This window comes from Vicia villosa, linkage group LG1 (assembly GCF_029867415.1).
Source record: "Vicia villosa cultivar HV-30 ecotype Madison, WI linkage group LG1, Vvil1.0, whole genome shotgun sequence".
Classification (NCBI taxonomy): domain Eukaryota; kingdom Viridiplantae; phylum Streptophyta; class Magnoliopsida; order Fabales; family Fabaceae; genus Vicia; species Vicia villosa.
Window position 1 is genome coordinate 63,454,770 of NC_081180.1, and position 23,110 is coordinate 63,477,879.

General features: G+C 33.7%; 1 protein-coding gene across 1 annotated transcript; it reads left to right on the forward strand.

Moving 5' to 3' along the window:
• Nucleotides 1-15,131: 15,131 nt before the first annotated feature.
• Nucleotides 15,132-19,346, forward strand: LOC131607825 (L-ascorbate oxidase homolog). The gene is made up of 9 exons (XM_058879784.1): nt 15,132-15,230; nt 15,362-15,527; nt 15,605-15,714; nt 16,971-17,241; nt 17,458-17,557; nt 17,724-18,069; nt 18,160-18,528; nt 18,640-18,718; nt 18,820-19,346. Exons 2-9 carry the CDS (start codon nt 15,384-15,386, stop codon nt 19,024-19,026), a joined length of 1,626 nt encoding a protein of 541 aa, XP_058735767.1. The 5' UTR covers nt 15,132-15,230; nt 15,362-15,383; the 3' UTR covers nt 19,027-19,346.
• The last annotated feature ends 3,764 nt before the right edge of the window (nt 19,347-23,110 follow it).

The window sequence follows — 23,110 nt, forward strand, 5'->3', positions numbered from 1 at the left end:
ATCCTATCTATAATACATCGCCAACCGAAAACAAGAATCTTGGATGGAACAAGCGAATCCCATACACGAGATATTGCCAACAGTTTACTATCCGCATACAAGATATGATTGCAACTATTACTTAAGATCTCATAACCAGAACGAACCGTAAAGGTACCTGACGGATCTTTAAACCACTTAAACGTGTCCTCCGTTCCAGCAGAAACTTCCACCCCAAAAATAATGTTATCCAGCTCGATCAGTTGAGTTAACGCCACTCCCGTTACGACCAAGATTTCCCTACTTAAGTCCCAATGCCACGAACCATTCCGATAGAATCCCATTTCTGCAACTGAAGCATTCTGATCTGCAACTTCCTTAAACAAATCCGGAAAAGCTTCAGCGAAGGAAACACCCCCAAGCCATTTCGATTTCCAGAACATAATTCTGTAGCCATTTCCCAGCCTTGCAGTCACACTAGACAGAAACCAGTCTTCCTTGAATTTGTTATCAACTTGAGGAATTATGTCTCTCCACCATAGGGAAGACCGACCCACGCTTCTAGACGGCGAACCAGCTAAAACACATTTTTCTAAAGAACCGTAACGGTATTCTAGCAGAGGCCTCCAAAGCGCATCACTATCCTCCATAAACCTCCACCTCCATTTTGCTAACAAAGTCTGGTTTGTGAACTTCACACTTTTGATGCCTACCCCGCCGTCTTCCTTACGACGACAAACGTCCTTCCATTTCACCCACGAAATGCTCCTTTTATCCATGCCCCCACTCCAAAAAAACTCCCTCTGGATTCTTGCCATCACCTTCAGAATAGCTTGCGGTACCTTATAGAACGACAGAAGATAGATCGGAATAGAATTTAGGACGGCGTTAATCAAAGTCACCCTGGCTCCCCATGATAAGTGACGACCAGCCCAAGCTGATAATCTGCTCTTCATTTTGTCAATAATCGGTTTCCAAACAGATTGGGTTCTGTGATTGCAACCCACCGGAATACCAAGAAAAGTCGTTGGGAAATTGCCAATCATACAGCAAAGGTAATCAGCAGCCGCCACCATAAACGAATCGTCGATGTTTATGCCCGATAAGCTACTTTTACATAAATTAATGTTTAGGCCAGATACGAGTTCGAAGCCTCTGAGAATTGCTTTAATAGATCGAATGTTGCTCCAGGATGGTTCGCATAAGATGACGGTGTCGTCGGCGAATTAGAGAAGCTCAAAAACCAAACTGTCATTCAATCTGAACCCCTGAAACACGCTAATAGACGCCGCTCTCGAAAACATCATAGACAACCCTTCAGCTACAAGAATGAATAGAAAAGGGGATAGTGGATCCCCCTGTTTTAGTCCTTTCTCCAATTTGAAATCAGCCGTTGGGCTCCCGTTTACTAAGACAGACGCAGTACCATTGCAAACACATGCTGACATCCACTTCAACCAAGTTTCTCCAAAACCGAAACAAGATAACATATATTTCAGAAAGCCCCAATCGACATTGTCGTAGGCCTTTTCAAAATCAATCTTCAGAACCACACACTTCTTCTTCTTTCTCTTTGCAAAATCAATTAATTCGTTGAGAACGACAATCCCATCTTGAATTTGTCTGCCTGGGATGAAAGCAGTCTGCGACTTTGAAACTAATTTTCCCACAACTGTCTTTAACCTATTTGCAAGTAACTTGGCAAGAATTTTATACAGGCTACCGACAAGCGTAATTGGTCTGAAATCTTTCAACTCTTGAGGGTTCTCCACTTTTGGTATTAGAGCTATGAAGGATGCTGTTACTGCTTTGGGTAAGGATGCCTTGGATTGAAAATCCTGCAAGAATCTTAGGATATCGCCCGATAGCGTATTCCAACATTTGCGAATGAAATTGAAGTTGTAACCGTCTGGGCCAGGGCATTTATTTCCGTCGAACTCCCAAACGACATTACGTACTTCCTCAACCGTAAAACTCACCTCCAATTTTGAGGCCTCCTCACCGGATAGACGATTGAAACCTAAACCATCAAACCTTGGTCTCTGCACATTATGAGATTTATATTTGGCTTCGAAAAATCTACGCACTTCTTCTTTAACCCCGATCACATCTTCCACCCAACCTGATTCCGCCATAAGACCACACAAATAATTTTTCCTTGATCTGACCTTGATTGAATTGTGGAAGAACCTTGTGTTTTGATCTCCTTCTTTGCACCATTTAATTCTCGACATTTGTTTCAACGCGCTCTCCCTCCTTTGAAGATTAATCCAAAACTGGCTCAATGCCTCAACTCTCTTCTTTGAAGTCTCCTCATCCACTGCCTCACCATCTGACAACGATTGGTTCCCTCCCCTTAAGTATTCTGAAGCGAAAGCATCATCACAGTCGTTTATATCTACTACCGCATCTTCGATCCTCATATCTATCCATCCAAAGACCTCGCGGTTCCACCATCGCAACCTCTCCTTTAGCAACCTCAATTTCTCCTTCACAATGTAAGCCGGTGTCCCCGACACTTTCAGAGCACTCCATTCCTTATTTACGAAATCTACAGAACCTTTATGTTGTAGCCAACCGTTCATAGTTCTAAACGGTCTCGGCCCCCAATCGAGATTATTACAATTCAACCACACAGGGCTATGATCTGATACGTCTTTTGGGCCAATCTCCTGACTAACCGCTGAAACCAACTCAATGAAGCCTTCTGATAACAAGAATCTATCTAATCTTCTTAAAGATCCTCCATTCCCCTTACACCAAGAAAATTTTCTTGCACCTGTAGGTAAATCCACCAGCTCAATAATGTCAATGAAGTCCTCGAAGCAATTACTTTCCTGAGACCTCCGAGCGCCATTTCGCCCCACCCTTTCCTCTACTGATTTAACCGCATTAAAATCGCCGCCGACACACCATTCCCCATCGCTATAAACACCCCTTAGATTCACCAGGCAATCCCACAAACTCTTCTTCAGGGATGGATCACACGGTGAATAAACGTTAATGAAGTAACACAAGCTTCCCTTAAATTCTGCACAAACCCCCAAATAACCTGAACCACAGAAGCTGAAGGTAGGTTTAATGATGTCTTTGCGCCACATAATCAACATGCCCCCTGAAAGCCCTTGAGAATCTTTTGATGACCATTCCACAGGGGACGTCCCCCACAAACCTTCCACAATATCCTGCGTCATTGTTTTACACTTTGTCTCTTGGATGAAACACAAATCAGCTTTGCCTTTTGCAAAAAACTCCTTAAGTCTTCTACGTTTCAAAGGATTGCTGCCCCCTCTAATATTGTACGAGACAATATTCATCGAGAAAACCTCTTTGAATCATCCGCCTTCTGAGAGTTTCTGCCCAACGCATCTCTCCTCTCCATAGCTCTGACCGATTCTGTATACACTGTATCCACTCCATCACCCACAACCCCTAACTCCTCGATAGCTTTCCACAACTTTTCTGCCGCCGCTTGTTTCGATTTCGCCCTCAAACTTGAACAATTACTTACTCGGTCGGAACCACTCTTTTGTTGATTTGCATCCTTAGGAGGTAAGCTCTTGGCTATCGTTGAAGGCCCCCCTGGTTCGAGAACAATCGAAGCTTTGTGATTCTTATTATCAATAATTCTCACGCACTCAACTATTGGGGATTTTACTGAAGAGAAAGATGATAAGGACTCCCCAACATTCCCAGAATCCTCCACGTGCACTTTTTGTTTATCTCTTTTTTGTTTCGTATTAGCCTTCTTCTTCTTTTTAGTGATTGGGCCAGAATTGATTTTAAGGCCCAGAGCCAAAGAACCCTTGCAGGCTAACAAGTTGATATCGTTATTGTAAATGAAAAGTTAATTAACGGGTGCATAATTCAGAGATTAAACATAGTCAGATCCGATGCTAAAAAAAAATTGTTGCCATCCTAGGGGAAGTAAATATTTTTAGAATAACAAAGCAAGTAATAAGTGTGTGTAAATGGAAAAATAATCTCACATTAAATAGGAATAGGACCGATCCAATCAAGTCGGAGACTCTGTTCTAATTCTAAAAATGGGCCTAAATAATAGAAAAATACAATTTCAATAATTAAAAATGATGCACAAAAAATAAAATTATATATTAATCAATGGAAGTATCAAAAGGTTCAAAATATTGTTTAAACTATAAACATCATTTCATATAACTTAAATTATGTAGCTACTTAAAAAGTGTCATCCTACGAACACTTTTTGAAGCAATCAACCAAGTCTTAATATTTTATTGTTTCCAAAATATCATTTTCAACTGCTATTGCTGCCAATCCATTAAGTCTTTCTTGTGACATGGTAGACCGCAAGTAAGTCTTTAACAACTTCAATTTTGAAAAATTTCTTTCTGCAGAAGCAACAGTCACAGGAATAGTCAATAAAATTCTATATGCAATAATTGTATTAGGAAAACAATCCAAGCCTTTCGAAAATAATAATATATCAATAGGTGTTATGATTTCTTCAGGCAACATTTATCTGAGTAACTTTAACTCTGCAAAAAATTCATTCCCATCAATATCAGATTGTTCATTATGTTTCAATACCCGTTCAAAGTTACTAAAACAAGACTTCAAAGTTGCATCATTCAATGATTGTAACTTGTGAGAAGTAAACAAGAAACCAAAAATACTTTCATACTCTTGGTATTGCTCAAATATCTTATTAAGAGAAACAACAGCTTGATCTACAAGGTAAAAAAAATAATTAATCCTGAAAGATTCCTCTTCAGATAGCTCAATTATTGGGGTATTCAAATTCTCATCAAATTGTCTTTTTCTTTTAATTATACGCCTTTGAGGAAATGTATGAGTGATATTCAATTCAACCACAATTTCCTTAGCATTAACCAATGCCTTATAAAAACCAGTTTCTCTATAATCCTCAAAATATGAAATCAACTCCTTTATTTTTTCTATAGCAACATCAATAAGCATATCCTTTTACTGTAAAATCTTGCTAACAGAATTAATTGCAGATAATATTTCAAACCAAATAATTATAGCTATCAAAAACTCAAAATCACCAAGCTCATTTGTTGCTAATGATTTAGCTTCATTTTGTATTTTAGGATCAAGATCATTATCAGACACTTCAAGTAAAGCTTCTCTAAAATCTAACGTTTGAGTTCTTATAGCTTTGACACTTTCTACACGACTCTCCCAACGAGTAGAAGACAATGATTTTGGAGTCAACCCTTTTACATTATCTTTTAAAATTTTCCAACTCTTAGTAGAATTGGCAAAAATTGTATAAATGCGTTGAATAACTCCAAGAAAATTCCTAGCTTTAATAAAAGAGTTAGCCATATCACACAATGCCAAATTAAGACTATGACAACCACAAGGAGTATAAAAGACTCTCAGATTTATGTCTAAAAATCTCTTTTGTATACCTTGATGTTTTCCTTTCATATTTGACCCATTATCATAACCTTGCCCTCTCACATCAAATAGGTCGAGACCAACCTCTTTCAATTCATTTTTGTAAAACATCAACAAGCCCTTGACCACTTGTATCATTCACATTCAAAAATCTTAAAAAGGATTCCTCAATGCTAACAGAAGCTGAAGAAATATCCACATATCTTATTATCAAAGACATTTGCTCTTGGTGACTAACATCAGGAGTACAATCAAGTATCACAGAGAAATACTTTGCTTGTTTGATTTTTCTAATGATTTCAATTTTAATTACAGAACCAAGTAATGAAATTAGCTAATTTTGTATTTTATGCCCAAGATAATGAACATGGACTTTTTGAGTTGTAACATGTCTAACATGTTCTTGAATGATTGGGTCAAATTCAGCTAACATTTCAATCAAACCCAAAAAGTTTCCGTTGTTATCTTCGTACAATTTTTCTTGAGAACCACGAAAGGCCAAATTATGTTTAGCTAGAAATTTCACTATTGAAATAACTCTTTTTAAAACATTTTTTCAATGAACCTTTTCTTTCTCAATTAATCTTTGAGTCGTTTTATCAATAGTTTGAAATGTTTGCAGCCTTTGACGATACTCATACCAAGTAGTCATATTTTTAACATGTTCCATGCCTAACTATCACTATAACCCTCATTTTATAATTGTCCCTTACCAATACCATTTTTAAAAACTTTACAACAAAAACAAAATAATCTATCAAGCTCTTTCGAATAAACAAGCCAATCTCTATCACACATATCTCCATTTGCTAAAGCCCTCGTATACAAATTAGCCGTAAAACGTCTATTCAAACTATCTCTAGGACCCTTTGAAATAGAATTATCTCTTTTAGGACCTTTCACAACTAATAAATCAATTAGTTTAGGTTGAAGACGGTCCCAATTTCTTGGATCAAATATATCACAATCAACATTATGATCATTATTAACTTCCTCAAGATTATAATTATCATTATTAATTTTCTCAGCAATGGGCACACTATCAACATTATCATTTTCAATAGGCTATCAACATTATCATTTTCAATAGGCACAACTTCAATATTATCAACATTTTCATTTGAAACTTGTGATTCTTTAGTTAAAAATTTATCAAGAGCTCCCGCTTGAGATTTAACTAACTCTTCAATTTTTTTCTTTTTCCTACGCTTATCATTTCTACATTCATAATTTCTATTCTTAGGAGGCATAGTAAAAAAACCTGGAATATCTCACTATGTTTAATGTGTCCGCTGAAGATCAATTCCGTAAACCGTAGTATTTATCGGCAAACGTCTATTGCAGTCCCGTTGTGAAATTGAGTTCCTAAAATAAATTAAATTATCAAAGCAAAACAAAATCAATTACATTAATAAGAAAGATTATAGAGGAAATTAAGAATTAATAGCTTAATCTTAACTATAATGCTTTTAGGAATTTTTTAGGAAATTAGAACAAAACTTGAATCACAACAATCCAACCAAAAACATCCAATTCAGAAATACTGCATAATATAACAACAAAATCAATTAAGTTGTACAATAATCATGAAAACCAATTAAGAAATAACAATTAACAACACTCAACACAATATAAGTATAACAACACCTAAAAACACGGCACAAAATCAATTAAGAAATAATCCCCCTCTCTTAGTATAACAACAACCCTATATTTAATTTTGTCTAAAACCCTACTGAAACAAAACAACCAAAATCCTATCCTTGTTGGCATATATTCATTTAGTTTTACAATAATACCATACAAGAACTTAAAAGAAATAAAGAAAAGAAAAAAACTACCCCAACGGTGGTGGTGCTTTCGCGTTTCGTCACGGTGAAGCGTTTCGGTGCAACGTTTTATTACAGTGTGGTGTTTCACTCACTACAGTGCATAGTTTCAGTATGGTGTCGTGTTTCAACAAACGACGGTGCCACGGTGGTGGATTGGTGGTGTTAACAGCGTTTCGTTTTTTTATAGTTGCTACTGTGTTGTGTTGTTTTACAGATAAGTGGGAAGAAGAGAAATAATAGAAAAAGATGAGAGACTTGTAAAGTTGTGGTGTGTTGTGTTGTGTTGTGTTGTAAAGTTGTACCGTTTCATTTACTATTTCTTTTAATATTTCATTTTCTTTTTTATATAATTTGTTAATAGTAATATTGAAAATTGGACCCCCAGGATTGTGAGGCCCAGTGTTGTAGCACTGTCTGCACCTGGTTGGGGCCGAGCCTGAATAGGAATATGTTGAATTGAACATTTATAGGTGAGAGAATTCACTCACCTATCACCTTAGGGTGTGTTTCGGAGTTTGGAGGGGAGGGAGGACAGGACTTTGAAAAAAAAAGGAAGAATTGAGTGGAAATATTTGAAGGATTTTGGTTAGGAGGGTTTGGTTTTATTCATAACAACAAAAAACCCCTAATTTAGGGGAACTCAAAATTTATATTAAAGGAGGATTTTTGAAGGCTCATGTAAATTTTTCAAATATAATTTATTTTGTTATAGTATTATGAAAATTAAAAATATAGTAATGATAAACACTATTTTATCATTCTATACAATATCATTTTTTTAAAATATATCAAATATATATATATATATATATATATATATATATATATATATATATATATATATATATATATATTTTAAAATTCATTTTGGGAAGCCTTTCCCTTCCCCCCGAACTTGCAAATAAAGCCTTCAGATTTTGAATGAATATGTGGTGTCTCTCTCACTTGTGTATTGTTCTTGGCCCAATGTTAAATGCTCCTCCTCATGAACTAACAATGGTATCACAAGCATTTGGTTCGAGAAAGGGACCGACTTACTTGTATCAAAAAGTCCCGAAAGTGGTGTCTCGTTGCAAGGTCTCAATGGCGGTACAATGTGAGGGGGAGCATTGTGGACTCACACTTGAGGGGGAGTGTGTGAGTAAGTGGAGAAATAGTCTCACATTGGATGAATATGAATGTGGTGACTCGAAAATTTATAAGTGAGAAAACCCACTCACCTATTACCTTAAGGTTTTAGGTGGATAAGTCGTGTGTCTCTCACAAAGATGTCTAATCCTACACTATGCATCAATGCTCCCTAATGAAAACTTTTCTAACAAATATGTGACATTATGGAAGGCAATTAGCAGCAATTTGGGAGCCTAGTGCATGCAACATAGAACTATATTATTCGATCACATTGTCTATAATTTTTTATAAGCAAATGTGTATTAGAAGAAGAGGATAAGTAGGGGTGTGCAAAAATATCAGGTGGTAAGGTCCAAATTCATAATTAAATTTAAATTTATTTTAAATATTCGAATATAATTAAATGGTTATTAACCGGTTTAGTTATTAATGATTGATTATCCATCCATATAATCCGAATATAATTAAATGATTATTAATCGGTTAAGTTATTTTTGAATTTGATTATAATTAGATTATTATCCAAATCCAAAATTAATCTAAATATTTTAATTAAATTATAATTTTTTTAATTTTCAAAATAAAGATTACTTTTAAAATTGGATTAAAAAAACCAAATATATAATCATAACCAAATTTATAATAGATTTTATAATTAATTATGACTGAAATGTAGTTATGGTTATAAATTTAAACCATTTAAATGATTTGAAAATAATTATGATTTGATTTCTAAAAATAACCAACCATACACACTCCTAAGTACAAGAGACTAGTCAATTCAAAATACAAGATACAAGAGAGAAAATAATATTATGACTTCCAATTATGATCCATCTTCTAACTGATGTTACTCTGGTTGGAGACCTAATTAGGATTAATCCCCCAACCAAACAAGTGAGTTTTACTTGGGACTTTTGCATTCCACTAGCTTTTATATAAAAACCATAATTATTCCTCCACCATACAAAATAATCTTCAACTCCCTGAATAGGCTGGACCATCTGCATGATATTAAACAACTACTCAAACTCTTTGTCTTTTACATTTGAGAATTAAATACCATAAAATCCCAAATACCACATCTAAGTGTTATAAAGCCACCACCCCATATATTTCACCTTGGATTTACCTTCGGCCGCACACATAGACAAATATGGAAACATAATGCTCAAAGGATAAGGATCTAATAAGTTATTCTTCTAAAAGTTAATAAGTTTCCCATTTCCTAGTTTAATAAGTATATATATATATATATATATATATATATATATATATATATATATATATATATATATATATATATATGATGAGGGATATATTTACTCCAAAAATAAGTGTAGAAGACTTACTCCAAATCTTAACCATTAATTATCAATAATGTAACTGTTTTAATTGATTATTTAATGTAATTAGTTTTTGAAATATTTTTCAATATAAACATATGACTCGATACACAAGAGGGGGTGAATTGTGGAGGTTTGTAAAATGATAGTTTAAGACAACATTATTTTATAAATCAGAGTTTGGAAATATTTGCTAAAAAATGTTTGGATATGTAGCGGAAAGTAAGGATAACGAATATAAGCATAAAGTAAAAAGTTTAGCAAAGAGAGATAACACTAGAGATTAATAGAGGTTCGGTATTAAATAAGTGACATACTCATCTCCCAAGAACTTATATTGAGAGTATCCAATAATGCTTAAGAGTTTTTAGAATGTTAAGTCTACAATCCCCCTTACACAAGAAAAATGAGGTTTCAGGTTAACTTCAAACCAAACAAATGAATTGGGAGTGAAATGGCCAGTCTTTATGCAAAACAACAAACATAACTTCGAGTGGTTAGTCTCTAAGAGAAACTGGGATTTAGTATGAGATAATTTTGAACCAAGTTGGAATTTTGAGATGGCTATCCTCCGAAACAAGCTACGATTTTATACGGGCTGACCACAAACTGAACCGGTCTTTTTGTCGGGCTGATCTCGAACCGACTGATGAACTTTTGTATAGGCCTAAGCTCAAGAACCGATGTGAATATTCTTCATTGTTCATTCTTCATGAATAAAAAAGGAGCGCTTTTCTTTGAGTGGTGGAGCTCACGAGCCATACATAGACTTATACTAATCCTTTAAAGAGACTTTTCACGTTTTCTGAACAATTTGAAATATTAGGGAAGTCCTTTATTTATAGGTCAAGAAATGGTGTATTTTTTGAAATAATCTATATGCCAAATAAATGACCTAATTTCTTAGCTAATCGATTAGGTACTTGCACTAATCGGTTACTACTACATAAATTGGGAGGTTTTGATATATAGTCATTACCATTCATTAAGACACTCTCACAAAAAATAATAAACTCGTTTATCCCTTATCTAATTGAGTTGGACAAATATCTAATCGATTAGAGAGTTATGAAAAGTCTATTACTCAATTTGACAATTTACCAGTCATACGACTAGCCTCCAAAAACATGTTTGGTACTTAGATGTTTTTTTTTCCAAAATGTTCCAGCATGTAATCGGATGAAACCATGGTTCCATTGATTTAATAGTCTTTTAGAAAATGAAATTTGAACTAGTGCAATCAGATGAATGGGATATGAAATCATATGCAGCTGTTCAAATTCTCAAATTGCTTGTCATTGCGATCGATTGCAGGTCCTGTGCAATTAGATAACACTGTGTAATTTTTTAAAATTTCTGAAACATGAACACCAATTCACACACTCCACTCCGTGGTAACCTTTCAATTTAAATGGGTTCGTTTTCATTCAAATTTTTCTAACCATTGCCATAATTTATCAAGAGGTGTTTTCACTCTATAAATCGAATTCAAACTTTAATTTACTATTACCTCTTTAAATCAAATTATTCAAACTCTCTGCATAATTTTCAAATCATATATTTCTAAACCTCAATGCGTTTTGATAAAAAATTTCGGTGTTCTTTATCATCCTTACATAAACCAAAAAATAAAGAATCATCCTTCCATAAAACCAATTTTTTTTAAAGTACCTAATTCACCCCCCTTAGGCGCACTCAATACTTATATCCTAGGAAATGTCGGTTTCTATTAAAGATTTATAAATGATTTCTCTAAAATTACAAACCTCTCTGCAATATGCTAAACAAGAAAAATGAATTTTCTTTTGATGATGAGTGTTTTAGGTCTTTTTCTGTTATTAAAGAAAAGTTAGTGATTGCACATGTAATCGTCGCTCCTAATTAGGAAGTTCTCTTCGAGCTGATGTGTGATATAAGTGATTACGCTGTAGAAGCAGTCCTTGGTCAACACCATGAGAAAATTTTCCATGTGATTTACTGCGCTATTAAGGTTTTTAATGAAAATCAAGTGAATTACTAGGGTTACTAGTCGTAGTATTTGCTTTGGAAATTTTTTGGGGATATCTAATTGGTTTAAAGGTTGTTATTTTTTATGATCATGTAGCATTGAAATACCTTTTCAACAAAGGATATTCTAAGACGAGGTTACTAGGGTGGATCTTTTTGTACAAGAATTCAACTTAGAAATCAAGGACAAGAAAGGTGTTGAAAATGTTATGGTTGATCATTTATCCAGGTAGGAGAATATTGAAGTAACTAAGGAAGAAAAGATCATCAATGAAGAGTTTCTAGATAAACACTTAATTGCAGTGAGCAAACAACCTTGGTTTTGCTGACACGGCCAATTATAAATCTATAATAAGTGTATAGAATGATTATACATGGAAGCACAAGAAATAATTCTACAAAAATCCTATCAAAATTTATAGGAAGAGCCTTATACGTTTATCATTAGTGTTGATAGTTTAATAGATAGTTGTGTTGCACGGAAAATGCTCGGAACATTATGTGGCACTATCATAGGTCTGCTTATCGGGCCACCATAGTGGGGAAAGAATAGCAGCAAAATCACTAAAAAGTGGATTTTGGTGACCAACTATATTCAAAGACTATTAGTTGTATGATTAGGAATATCTCGAATTCCAAAAAATAGATAACATTTCAAAACGAGACGAGATGCCTCTTATTGATATAATAGAGGTATAACCTTTTAATTGTTGGGTAATTGACTTTATGGGTTCTTTTCTCAATCTAAGTCTCATATATACATTTTTATTTATGTGGATTATGTAACCAAATTGGTTGAAGCCATAGCCTGTGTTGTTAATGATGCACAAACTGTGTCTAATATTTTTTAAAATGAATGTTTTTGCTAGGCTCAGAGTTCCTAGAGCCTTAATCATTGATGGAGGAAGACTTTTGAAATAAATATTTGGAAGGTGTATTGGAAAAATACAACGTGAAACATAAAGTATCCACACCTTATCACCCTTAAACTTGTGGACAATTTAATTTGTCGAACAGGAAATTGAAACATATCTTAGAGAAGGAAGTTGTGGCATCTAGAAAAGATTGGTTCAATAAGCTAGACGACGCTCTCTAGGCATATAGGACATCCTTTAAGACATATCTAGGATTGTTACCACATCAATTGGTCTATGGGAAGGCTTTTCACTTACCGATCGAGTTGGGACATAAGGCATATGTGGGCAATTATGTTTTAAACTTCGATGAAAAAGCAATTGGAAGAAAGAGATTGTTAAAGTTAGATGAGCTAGAAGATAAGAAACTGAGAGCTTACGAGAATGTTGTGATCTACAAAGAGAGAAACAAAAGGTATCATGATAAGAACCTAGTACGAAGAGAATTTCAAATAGGGCAGAAGGTTTTGTTGTACAACTCTCAAATGAGGTTGTACCTAGGAAAGTTGAAGTCTAGATTGTCGGGTCCTTTTATTGTTAATAAAGTGTTTGCAAATGGTGTTGTAGAAATATGTGATCCAAGAGTCTCTCACACTTCTACTGTGAACAACCAAAGATTAAAGATTTACACACAAGCCGAGATACCAATTGAGAAGGTGTTTCATATACTTGCAGAGTCTTAGACAAGAATGTCAAGCTAACGACTTTAAATAAGTGTTTAATGGGAGGCAACCCATCAGAAAAACTTTATTCCCAATTTCAATTTCAAGTTATTTCGTTTGATTGTGTTTTTTTTTGTAGTATGTTGTTTGCTGAAGAGTTATTAGAAAAAGAGAACAAGAATAAAAGGAAAAAGATAGAGCAAGCAAAAATTGGTAAAAAAGAAGAGTTATCTACTTAAATTCTAGCGACCGCAATGATCTCATCGTGGGCGCGTTACCACTACATCGCGATTGTGATGGATCTCATTGCTTCCGCGATAGAGACGTTGCAAAAAGGCATTGAGTTTTTGATCATTTGACATGAACGTTATGCATCGCGACCACGATACCTATCATCGTAGGCGTGATAGCTCTATAATAGTTCCTATAAATTGAAATTTTCGGCATATTTTCCGTATAACACTTTTAGCAGCTCTCCTTCTATTATCCAATAACTCTCTATACTCACTTTCATATCAATTTTTATTTGCATTTCTCTTGTGATTTGTTTTGCTGCAGAAAAATTCCCACTAAAAAAAGTCGAATTTCCCATGCTAGAACATCATCAACACCACCTACTCAAGATGTCACACTTCCCAAACTACCAATTTCTCTCACGAGCTCACGCCGAAAAGTACTTGAAGGTCAAAGATTACAAAGTGGTGAGCGAAAGAGTATTCAATTTTTAAAACATTGAGGGCTGTGAAGAATTAGTGGTTTGGAAGAGAGAGGGTGAATGAGCTTTAATAGCTTGATTATAGAAACCAACAAGTCCATCAGGTTGGAAATTTTTGCCAATGTTGCTTTTCATCCTCAAAATGAGTTTAATTACTTCTTATGTGCGAGGTAAACGTGTTGATTATATTCCTTCTATCATTAATTCGTTGATTCATCTACAACCACCAAATAGATGTAACATCCAAAATAGAAGGAGTACTAGTATAACCGGAGAAATATGTGAGGTAATAAAAATTGAGTTTTGTCAACCCGGAAATGAGTGGATTATTGTGAGGTGGTACTCCATTTATGTCTTTTTTTATTTTAAAATCTTAATATCAAACCTTGTGAATGACTAATCCAGTCCATTTGTATAACTTGACTCCTTATACCTCTATTAATGACAAAAGAGTTCAAATTAAAGATCATCAAATTCAAAATTAAACATGAAATTGAACTTAAAATATCAATAATATGAATAATCACATTTATACATTTCTCAATATTTCCATTTCCATGTAATGTAATACTCTTACTCACATTTAAAATCCCAATATATAATTAGAAACGAAGGATATACCAACAATACTCAACTTGCATAGAAAAGCAAAAAGTTCAAGGAAACTTCATACTCATCATCATGCATGCACACTCTCTCTCTCCGCGTTCTCTCTTGCAGCTGTTTGTGAAATTCAATAGAAATAAATAATAACAATAAAATGAATAGAATTTAATAGTACTATTATAGATTATATTTTTGATATAAGGTCGTAGAATTTACTCAAACAATAATATAAAAACCAAAACTAATAAATGAGGATCCGTTATCGCCTGCGCCGCAACCGCTTTGTACATCAGATCTCCACTTTTTCTCTTCTTTCCCCGCCACCACCCACTACAAAATCCAACTCATCTTACTTCACATTTTTCAATCTTCTTCTAAATCTAAAGCTATCAATGATAAATATAAATCAATATTATCAACAAGTTTGTTTATATAATTTACGCGCTAGGAACTTGCTTACTTCAAGAAATTTTTTAGTCAACTTCGTAACATGGGCATTTAATTTCGTACATATTAAACAAACAAATAATGAGTAATATATAGGTTTGAGTTTATCACTGTATACTTCATTCAAACATCTATTCACATTCTCAATTCCTCTCTTCAAGAGGAACTTAGATTATTCTAATTTGGTATGTTTAAAATTCTTCATTGAATCTCAACTCTTAAAGCATTGTTTTCTTTTCTAGTTTCTTGCATGCAAGATTTTTGGTTAGTAGTGGTGTTGGAACATTTGACAATAACTTTAGTGTAAACTTTACAGGTTATTTAATTTATAAGGCAACATGAACAAGGCCATTTTAGCTCCAATTTTTCTTGGAGTTTTGGCGTGTTGGAGTGCGATTTCGGTTATTGCTGAAGATCGATCTTTGTTTTTCACATGGGAAATTACTAGTGGAACAATTTTTCCTCTTGGTGTTCCTCAAGAGGTTGGTGTTTTTTTTTTCTTTCAACTCTTTAAAATGTTATTGGAAAAATGAATGATATTAATTTACTGTTTTACCAGGGTATTCTTATCAATGGCCAATTTCCAGGCCCTACAATTGAAGCCATCACAAATGACAATATTGTTGTTAATGTCATTAACAAGTTGGATGATAAATTTCTCATTACATGGTTAGTGGTTCTCCCTTATTAGTCGTTAATTGAATCATAATTGAAGAGTATGCACGGACACGTGGACACTGACATTTACATGACATCAATACTGACATTTCGACATCAGTGATAATTTGAAAAAAATGAATAAATTGAAAATAATCACAAGTAGAGCTGTCAAATAAGCCCTATATTTGAAAACCCTACTTATTTAGCCCCATCAAAACCCTAATATATTAAACCCTTATTATTGGAAATTTATTTTAGGCTCTAAAATATTAGGCCCTTTCCATAATACAATTTTTTTTGGCCCCATTAAAAGACCCTATTTTATTCCAAAAACTTGCACCAAGATTATATTTCTATGTCGATAAAATCGTTATACACATAAAACTATATATAGCCTGAATCGATAAAATAACTATAAGATCCAGTTCTCTTGATTCGTTGTTATCTGTTATAGCTTAATAAAGTGCTTATTGTTTAAGCTATTTCAATAAGTGTATGTTTGGATCATATGTTTATATGTTGTTTTCAACTTTATTTCAATAATAAACTCTCTATGATTGATAGCTTTTGAAAACAGATAATGGAGATATGTGTTTTTTTTGGCTCTTTCAACAAGTGTTTAAAGTAGTAGATAAACTAATATAAGTTAATCTGAAAATGTGATAGTGTTGCTAACTGCACTGTCAACACTACTGCAATTTAGTACTAATTTTGTTTTGAATAAAAGTACTGAGAATAAAAAGATAAATGGGGAGAGAGAGGTTTGTTTTGTTTAAGTAAAAGAAAAAGTGAAAAAAATAACGTGATCTAGAAATGAGAAAGAGAGATGTGCAACATGTAAACTTTGCCTTCGATGGAATAACTTTTTGTGGTTGTTGATTTCTGTTACTGAGTTCTATGTGTTTTTTAGTTTTTCAATTTTAGATGGACACACAATGTAATTTTTTATTTTTATTTTTCAAAATTATGTTTTTTTAATTTTATTTGGGCCTTATGGCCCCCTTTTAAATTTTAGGACCTTCTATCTCTAGGCCCTATGTATTTGAGGGCTTACTATTGTTAAACTTTTTTAGGCCCTCTTAATATTGGAGTTGGGGCCCAAATTAATTGGCCCCTTAAATTGACACCTCTAATCACAAGTGTTAATATTATGTCACTATCGGTGTCTGATACGAACACGTCTTTTTTTAAAGATGTTAATGCTACTTAGACATAGAGATTCGAGCATTTAATTAATCCATTATGTGTTGTGTAATATAAAACAGGAGTGGTGTAAAACAAAGAAGGACATCATGGCAAGATGGAGTAATAGGAACTAATTGTCCAATCCCTCCAAACTCAAACTGGACATACAAATTTCAATTGAAAGATCAAATTGGAACCTACACATATTTCCCATCAACCAAAATCCATAAAGCTGCTGGTGGTTTTGGAGCACTCAACATTGCTCAAAGATCTGTTATATCCATTCCATATCCTGCCCCAGATGGTGAATTCACCCTGCTTATAGGTGATTGGTACAAGCCCAACCACAAGGTTTGTAAAAAAAAAAATCCTTTAAATAATTGATTTACATTAATATATATTAATATATAAATATAAATAAATTCTGTTGTCAAAGATTGAACCATGATTAGCAGTGTACTCCTATTTAAGTCAACTAACACGTACTAGTTGAGTTACTTCACCCACCATATATTTACCATCTATTTCAAATAATTGATCACTTAAATCTGTAAAATTCATTTGTAGGTACTAAGGAGACTATTAGATGTTGGCAAAAGCCTTCCTTTACCTGATGCTCTTCTTATAAATGGTCAAAAAGATTTTGCTGTATTTACAGGAGAAGCAGGTAAACCTACCATACCATTAATGAGAAATGTTTTTCCGAATATTTATACAATTTCCGGCTTTTTAATTATTTTTCTCAGTTGTTTGTTCTTTTATTTTAAGAACAAACAACGGAGAAAATTGATATCATCATGAATAAAATTTGTTTGAAAATTGATTTGTTTTAGGGAAAACATACAAGTTCAGGGTGTCTAATGTTGGGCTAGCAACCTCAATTAACTTTCAAATTCAAGATCATTCATTGAAGCTCATTGAAGTTGAAGGTGCTCACACGTTGCAAGAAACATATAAGTCACTCGATATTCATGTTGGACAATCGATGACATTTTTAGTCACACTAGATAAGTCAGCGGGTGACTATTACATTGTTGCATCGAGCCGTTTCATCGAGACTAATCTTACTACCATTGCAACACTTAGATATTCTGGATCCAACCGTAAGGCCTCGGGTCAATTACCCATTGACCCGACTATCGATCTAGATTGGTCCATGAAGCAAGCTAGAACCTTCAGGTATAGTCTTTTCTTAATCTATGTGTAAATACCTTAAACAACTTCGGACGTTTTGAATTCTAACTCTATTTTCGTTTGTTGTTTTCAAAGACTGAACTTGACAGCAAACGCTGCTCGGCCAAATCCCCAGGGATCGTTCCACTACGGAACCATCCCTGTGATGAGGACATTGCTATTGGCAAACACAAAATCCATCGTAAATGGAAAGCTACGCTATGCAGTAAACGGAATTTCGCACATCAATCCAAGCACACCATTGAAGCTTGCCGACTATTTTAACCTTCCTGGAGTCTTCGATCTCAACACAATCAAGGATGTTCCTTCTTCAGGTTCCCTTGTCAAGCTTGGAACATCTGTAATAGGTTTCGCTCTTCATGACTTTGCAGAAATAATCTTCCAGAACAATGAAAACACTATTCAGTCATGGCACTTGGATGGATCTAGCTTCTATGTTGTTGGGTAAGCCAAGACACCAATTTTTTTTTTTCAATTAAGTTAAACTTAATTAAATTTCTGTATACCATAGAATTATTTAATAATCTGGTTTTGATTGAACCAAAATATATTTAGATTTGGAAATGGTATATGGACACCTGATGTGAGAAACACATACAATTTGGTTGATGGAATTACAAGATACACTGTTCAGGTGAGTCAATTTATTTTTGATCATTTTTTTTTTCTAGTTTTATTTCAAAATTTTGTTACATTTGATTGATTAGAAACTCTCTTGCATGAACAAAAAAATAGGTGTATCCAAAATCATGGACTACAATATTGGTGTCTTTGGACAATAAGGGCATGTGGAATTTGAGGTCTGCAATATGGGAAAATAGATATTTGGGACAAGAGTTGTATATGAGGGTTTGGAACAATGAACAAAGCCTATACACTGAGACTAATATCCCTTTGAATGCATTGTTTTGTGGCAAGGCTAAACATTTGCCTAAATTTTAAGAACTACTTAAGAGATATACAATTTGATTAATGATATGATTAAGTGTGTAACTTAATTCTTTTCTTAAGATTATTTTGTTTAGAAATTTCAGTTACAAGGGTGTGACTGTAGTGCAAAATGAAAAGGAAAAGGGGTGTATTTATTTCAGTAATGAAAGTCCTAATTGATTTGATGTTTTATTAGATTATTATTTATTGTAATCATAATAAAAGTACTTTCTTGTTCTCTTTTCTATTGTAATAAGTGGTGCACGTCCTGCCTTTCAATAACAGTTTCCAGACTGTGATAGAAATAGCAAACTTACAACCACACCCTACTTAACAACGGTATGACCCACATGATGATATCCCTTTTCCAACCGTTGTAAAACGGGCTTTCCGTAGTAGTGCAAACTTAAAGAAAAGAGAGTGAAAAATTCAAAATTAAATTTTGATGTGCCTTGAAATGAAAGTATGAACATTTCTTATATAATATTGTAAACTAACTAAAGTATGTAAATTAAACAATCCGAGACTTAGAATTTCTTTTTCTTATATAATATTAGAAACTAACTAAACTAAACTGTATAAGTTAAGCAATGTGAGACATATAGTATTTTTTATAACACAAAAATACATGTTTTTTAAAAATGTGGAACTTAAGGATTTTTTTTCAAATTCATCCCTGTAGTGGAACTTTGACATTTGCATTCACAAATCGTTCCAACATTAAATAGTGACATTAAATGTTCCAATAATATCCTACTTTAGTTTAGAAAAGAATTTTAAAAGTAGTGTTAAAAGCTTCTATAAAGTATTACATTATGAAAGGTGTCGACTAACTTGAGTTTGTGGCAAAAAATTTTCAAATCATTCATTTTTTTTTTAACTTCTTCCTAATTCAAAATAAATTATGATAAGAAAAGTGAGAAGTTACCTCGTTATCGTCATGGTTTTTCCATGAGACATATGTTGACTTCTTTGTCGAAGGAGTCCATATCATGTTCTTCCCAGGGGATATAAGATTTCTTTTCTTCCTTCTGAGATTTTTTTTCCCTTTTATGATTTTGCTCTTCTTTCGGATTTCAGGGGCATTTTCGTCTTATATGTCATTTCTTCCTATTTTGAAAACATACAAGAGTGAATGTTAATTTTCCTCTTCTTTTACTTTGTCCTTCTTGTTATCTTATACGCTTCATGAATCTCTTGAAGTTCTTTACGATTAGTGGCATTTCTTCATTGGAAGAGTCAGAATCTTCTTATTCAACCTCGAGAGCTAGACTCTTCATCATTAGTGAGTCTTTTCGGTTCCATCTTGTGTTCCTGAAATTTATCAAACAAAGTTGACATGTCCAGAGTTAACAAACCCCTAGATTCAAAAATCGTATTGACTTTTGGTTCATAGTTGCCATTTTGGGATCTAAGGATTTTTACAACCAAGTCCTCATTTTGAAAAGTACACCAAAGAGTTTGCATGTGACTAACGATATGAATGAATTGCTTTTGCATGTCATAGATGTTCACGTCAGGTATCATTATGAAAACCCATACTCATGGAATAATGTGTTAAACTTGACATCTTTATCTCAGTAGTATCTTAATGGGTAACTAGAAGGGCATCCCACATTTCTTTAGTTGCTTCGTAGTGAGAAACACACAAGAATCCATCAAGACCGAGAGCGGTATGGATCATTGTTTTTCCTTTCAAACCGCATTGCACTTTTTCTTTCTCATCTTTGGCCTAATCATCTTCATTGTCTTTGTTCACCACAACACCATTAATTTCATGTGAGGGCAAAAATGTATCTTTTTTACAGGCTTCCAAATACCCCGATCCATCCCCAAAATAAAATATTAAAATATATTCTTTTTGCAAAGCATATTCTTTTCCATTAAAGGATGTGAGTTTGTTTATTGAATAGCATAAAGTCATTTCCTTCCTCCTGGGATACTTAGTCTAATAAAGGAGTTAGGTTATAATGGCACTTTTTGAACAAATGACTCCAAGCACAAGGGGAATAGGGGGTGAATTTTAGTATTCAAAATCTGCGATTACTTTAAACTGATTACTAAAAACAGTATGTTGTGCTAGTATAGTTAAAAATAGAGATAACAACGGAAAATGGATTCAAATAAATGTAAAGGAAAGTAAATGACTGAAATTAGAGAAAGAGAGAGGAGGAGAAAGAGATAGAGAGAGAGAGAGAGAGAGAGAGAGAGAGAGAGAGAGAGAGAGAGATTGCACCATGATTTATAGAGGTTTGAACGATCTCTAGGCCTAATCCCCTCCCTAGTAAACAAAATTCGTTATTGTTACACTAATAATATTTGAAGAGCTTTTAAAAGGTTATGCCCACGAACCTTATTATAATAAACTAATAGATTTTACAAGTTTGATCCCTCAAACCAAAAGTGGAGCTTTTCACATGCAAAACTCAAGAACCAAGAACAAGATTTTGACTAGCTAATCTCTAAAAACAAATAGAGGTTTTATAAGAAAACCGCCACAACCAACCAAGATATACTTCAAGAGAATTTCACTTTTATAAAATAGTTGAACACTAGTGCACCTCACAAAAGTATTTCACTCACAAATGCACTAAAACAAGTTTTAGTGAAAGAAGGCATATGAGAGAGATAAACAGGTTAAAAGAGAAAAGAATGATTTAAAATCAAATTCTGGTGTTTAAAACAGTGAGGAAGTGTCCTCCTTATGCAGGAGATAATGTAGCTCAAAAATAAAATGATTTGTGGGTTTTTTAATTCTTGTAATCAATTATATGGATCCAATAATCGATTATGTAGCTAAAAAATGGAAAGTTTTCAAATCGCGCTGTTTCTAATCGATTATCTACCCCCTAATCATCGGTTATGAGGCATTACAATTGAGATGATCAACTAGGCCAATTTGATAATCAATTATTCAGTGCAATTTTCACTCCTAATTGATTATTTTAGTTTGTAATAAATTAGCTATTGAGGGTAATTTTCACTTTGAAGCTAGAATTTTAACCAACCTCCATATCAAGCAAAAAGGTCCGTAATCACCTAAAGCTTGAGGGTTATCCATCTTAGGTGCGAAAGCTATAAATGATGAATTATTTCTCTAGGAAATTATGCACTATAATGAAATTCATTGACAAATTCCACTAAACCTTCCTTCAAAATCTCCCAACACTTCTTCAAAAAAACTAAAGTTTTATCCATCAAGTCTTGGACTCTTTTCCCCATCACTTCCCCAAAATGCATTTGTAATTTCCTCATATGAAAATCTCTCAACTAATCTTTTCTTCTCCTCTAATTAAAGGATCGCAAAGTCTATACTGTCCATAATAGGCTTGTCCAAAATTTCCTTCTTAAATCTCTCGTCAAAATATCTTTTCACTTCTTCTTTGATCTTACCACTTCTTCTGATCTACCTCTGTTTGTTTCAATTGCCAATAAAGTATTTTTATTCTTCTTCTTGACTATAATATAGAATGAAAATATCTTGTGTTGGCGTCCTCTTCTCTCACCCACTTTTATCTTGATTTTTGCCCTAGAATACTTTATTCCCATCAAGGAATTGGGTTATAATGGCACTTTTTGAATAAATGACTCCAAGCACAAGGGGGGTGAGGGTGAATTTTAGTATTCAAAATTCGCGATTACTTTAAATTGATTACTAAAAACAATAATTTGTGTTAGTATAGTTAAAAATAGAGATAACAACGAAAAATGGATTCAAATAAATGTAAAGGAAATTAAAAGACTGAAATGAGAGAGAGAGAGAGAGAGAGAGAGAGAGAGAGAGATTGCACCATGATTTATAGAGGTTTGACCGATCTCTAGGCCTAATCCTTTCCCTAGTAAAAAAAATTCTCTATAGCTCCACTAATAATATTTGATAAGCTTTTAAAAGGTTATGCCCACAAACCTTATTTTAATAAACTAAGAGATTTTACAAGGTGTTGGTAGAGTATTGTGGTGTACTTTTCGTTTATATCGTATCCACAGGGATTATTGCGATATCACCGCCGTTCTATAGCCTATTTTGTCTTGAGTTAATGTTACTTTAGTTTTAGGTTTGCAAAAGATCATTCAATTCTTTTAGTAGCAAAGAGTA

Bases quoted from the DNA above. Each gene is read 5' to 3' on its own strand.
- LOC131607825 (XM_058879784.1), top strand. From the start codon at position 15,384: ATGAACAAGGCCATTTTAGCTCCAATTTTTCTTGGAGTTTTGGCGTGT. The intron at 15,715-16,970 runs GTTAGTGGTTCT...AATATAAAACAG, and splicing joins GATAAATTTCTCATTACATG to GAGTGGTGTAAAACAAAGAA. The intron at 18,070-18,159 runs GTATAGTCTTTT...TTGTTTTCAAAG, and splicing joins AAGCAAGCTAGAACCTTCAG to ACTGAACTTGACAGCAAACG.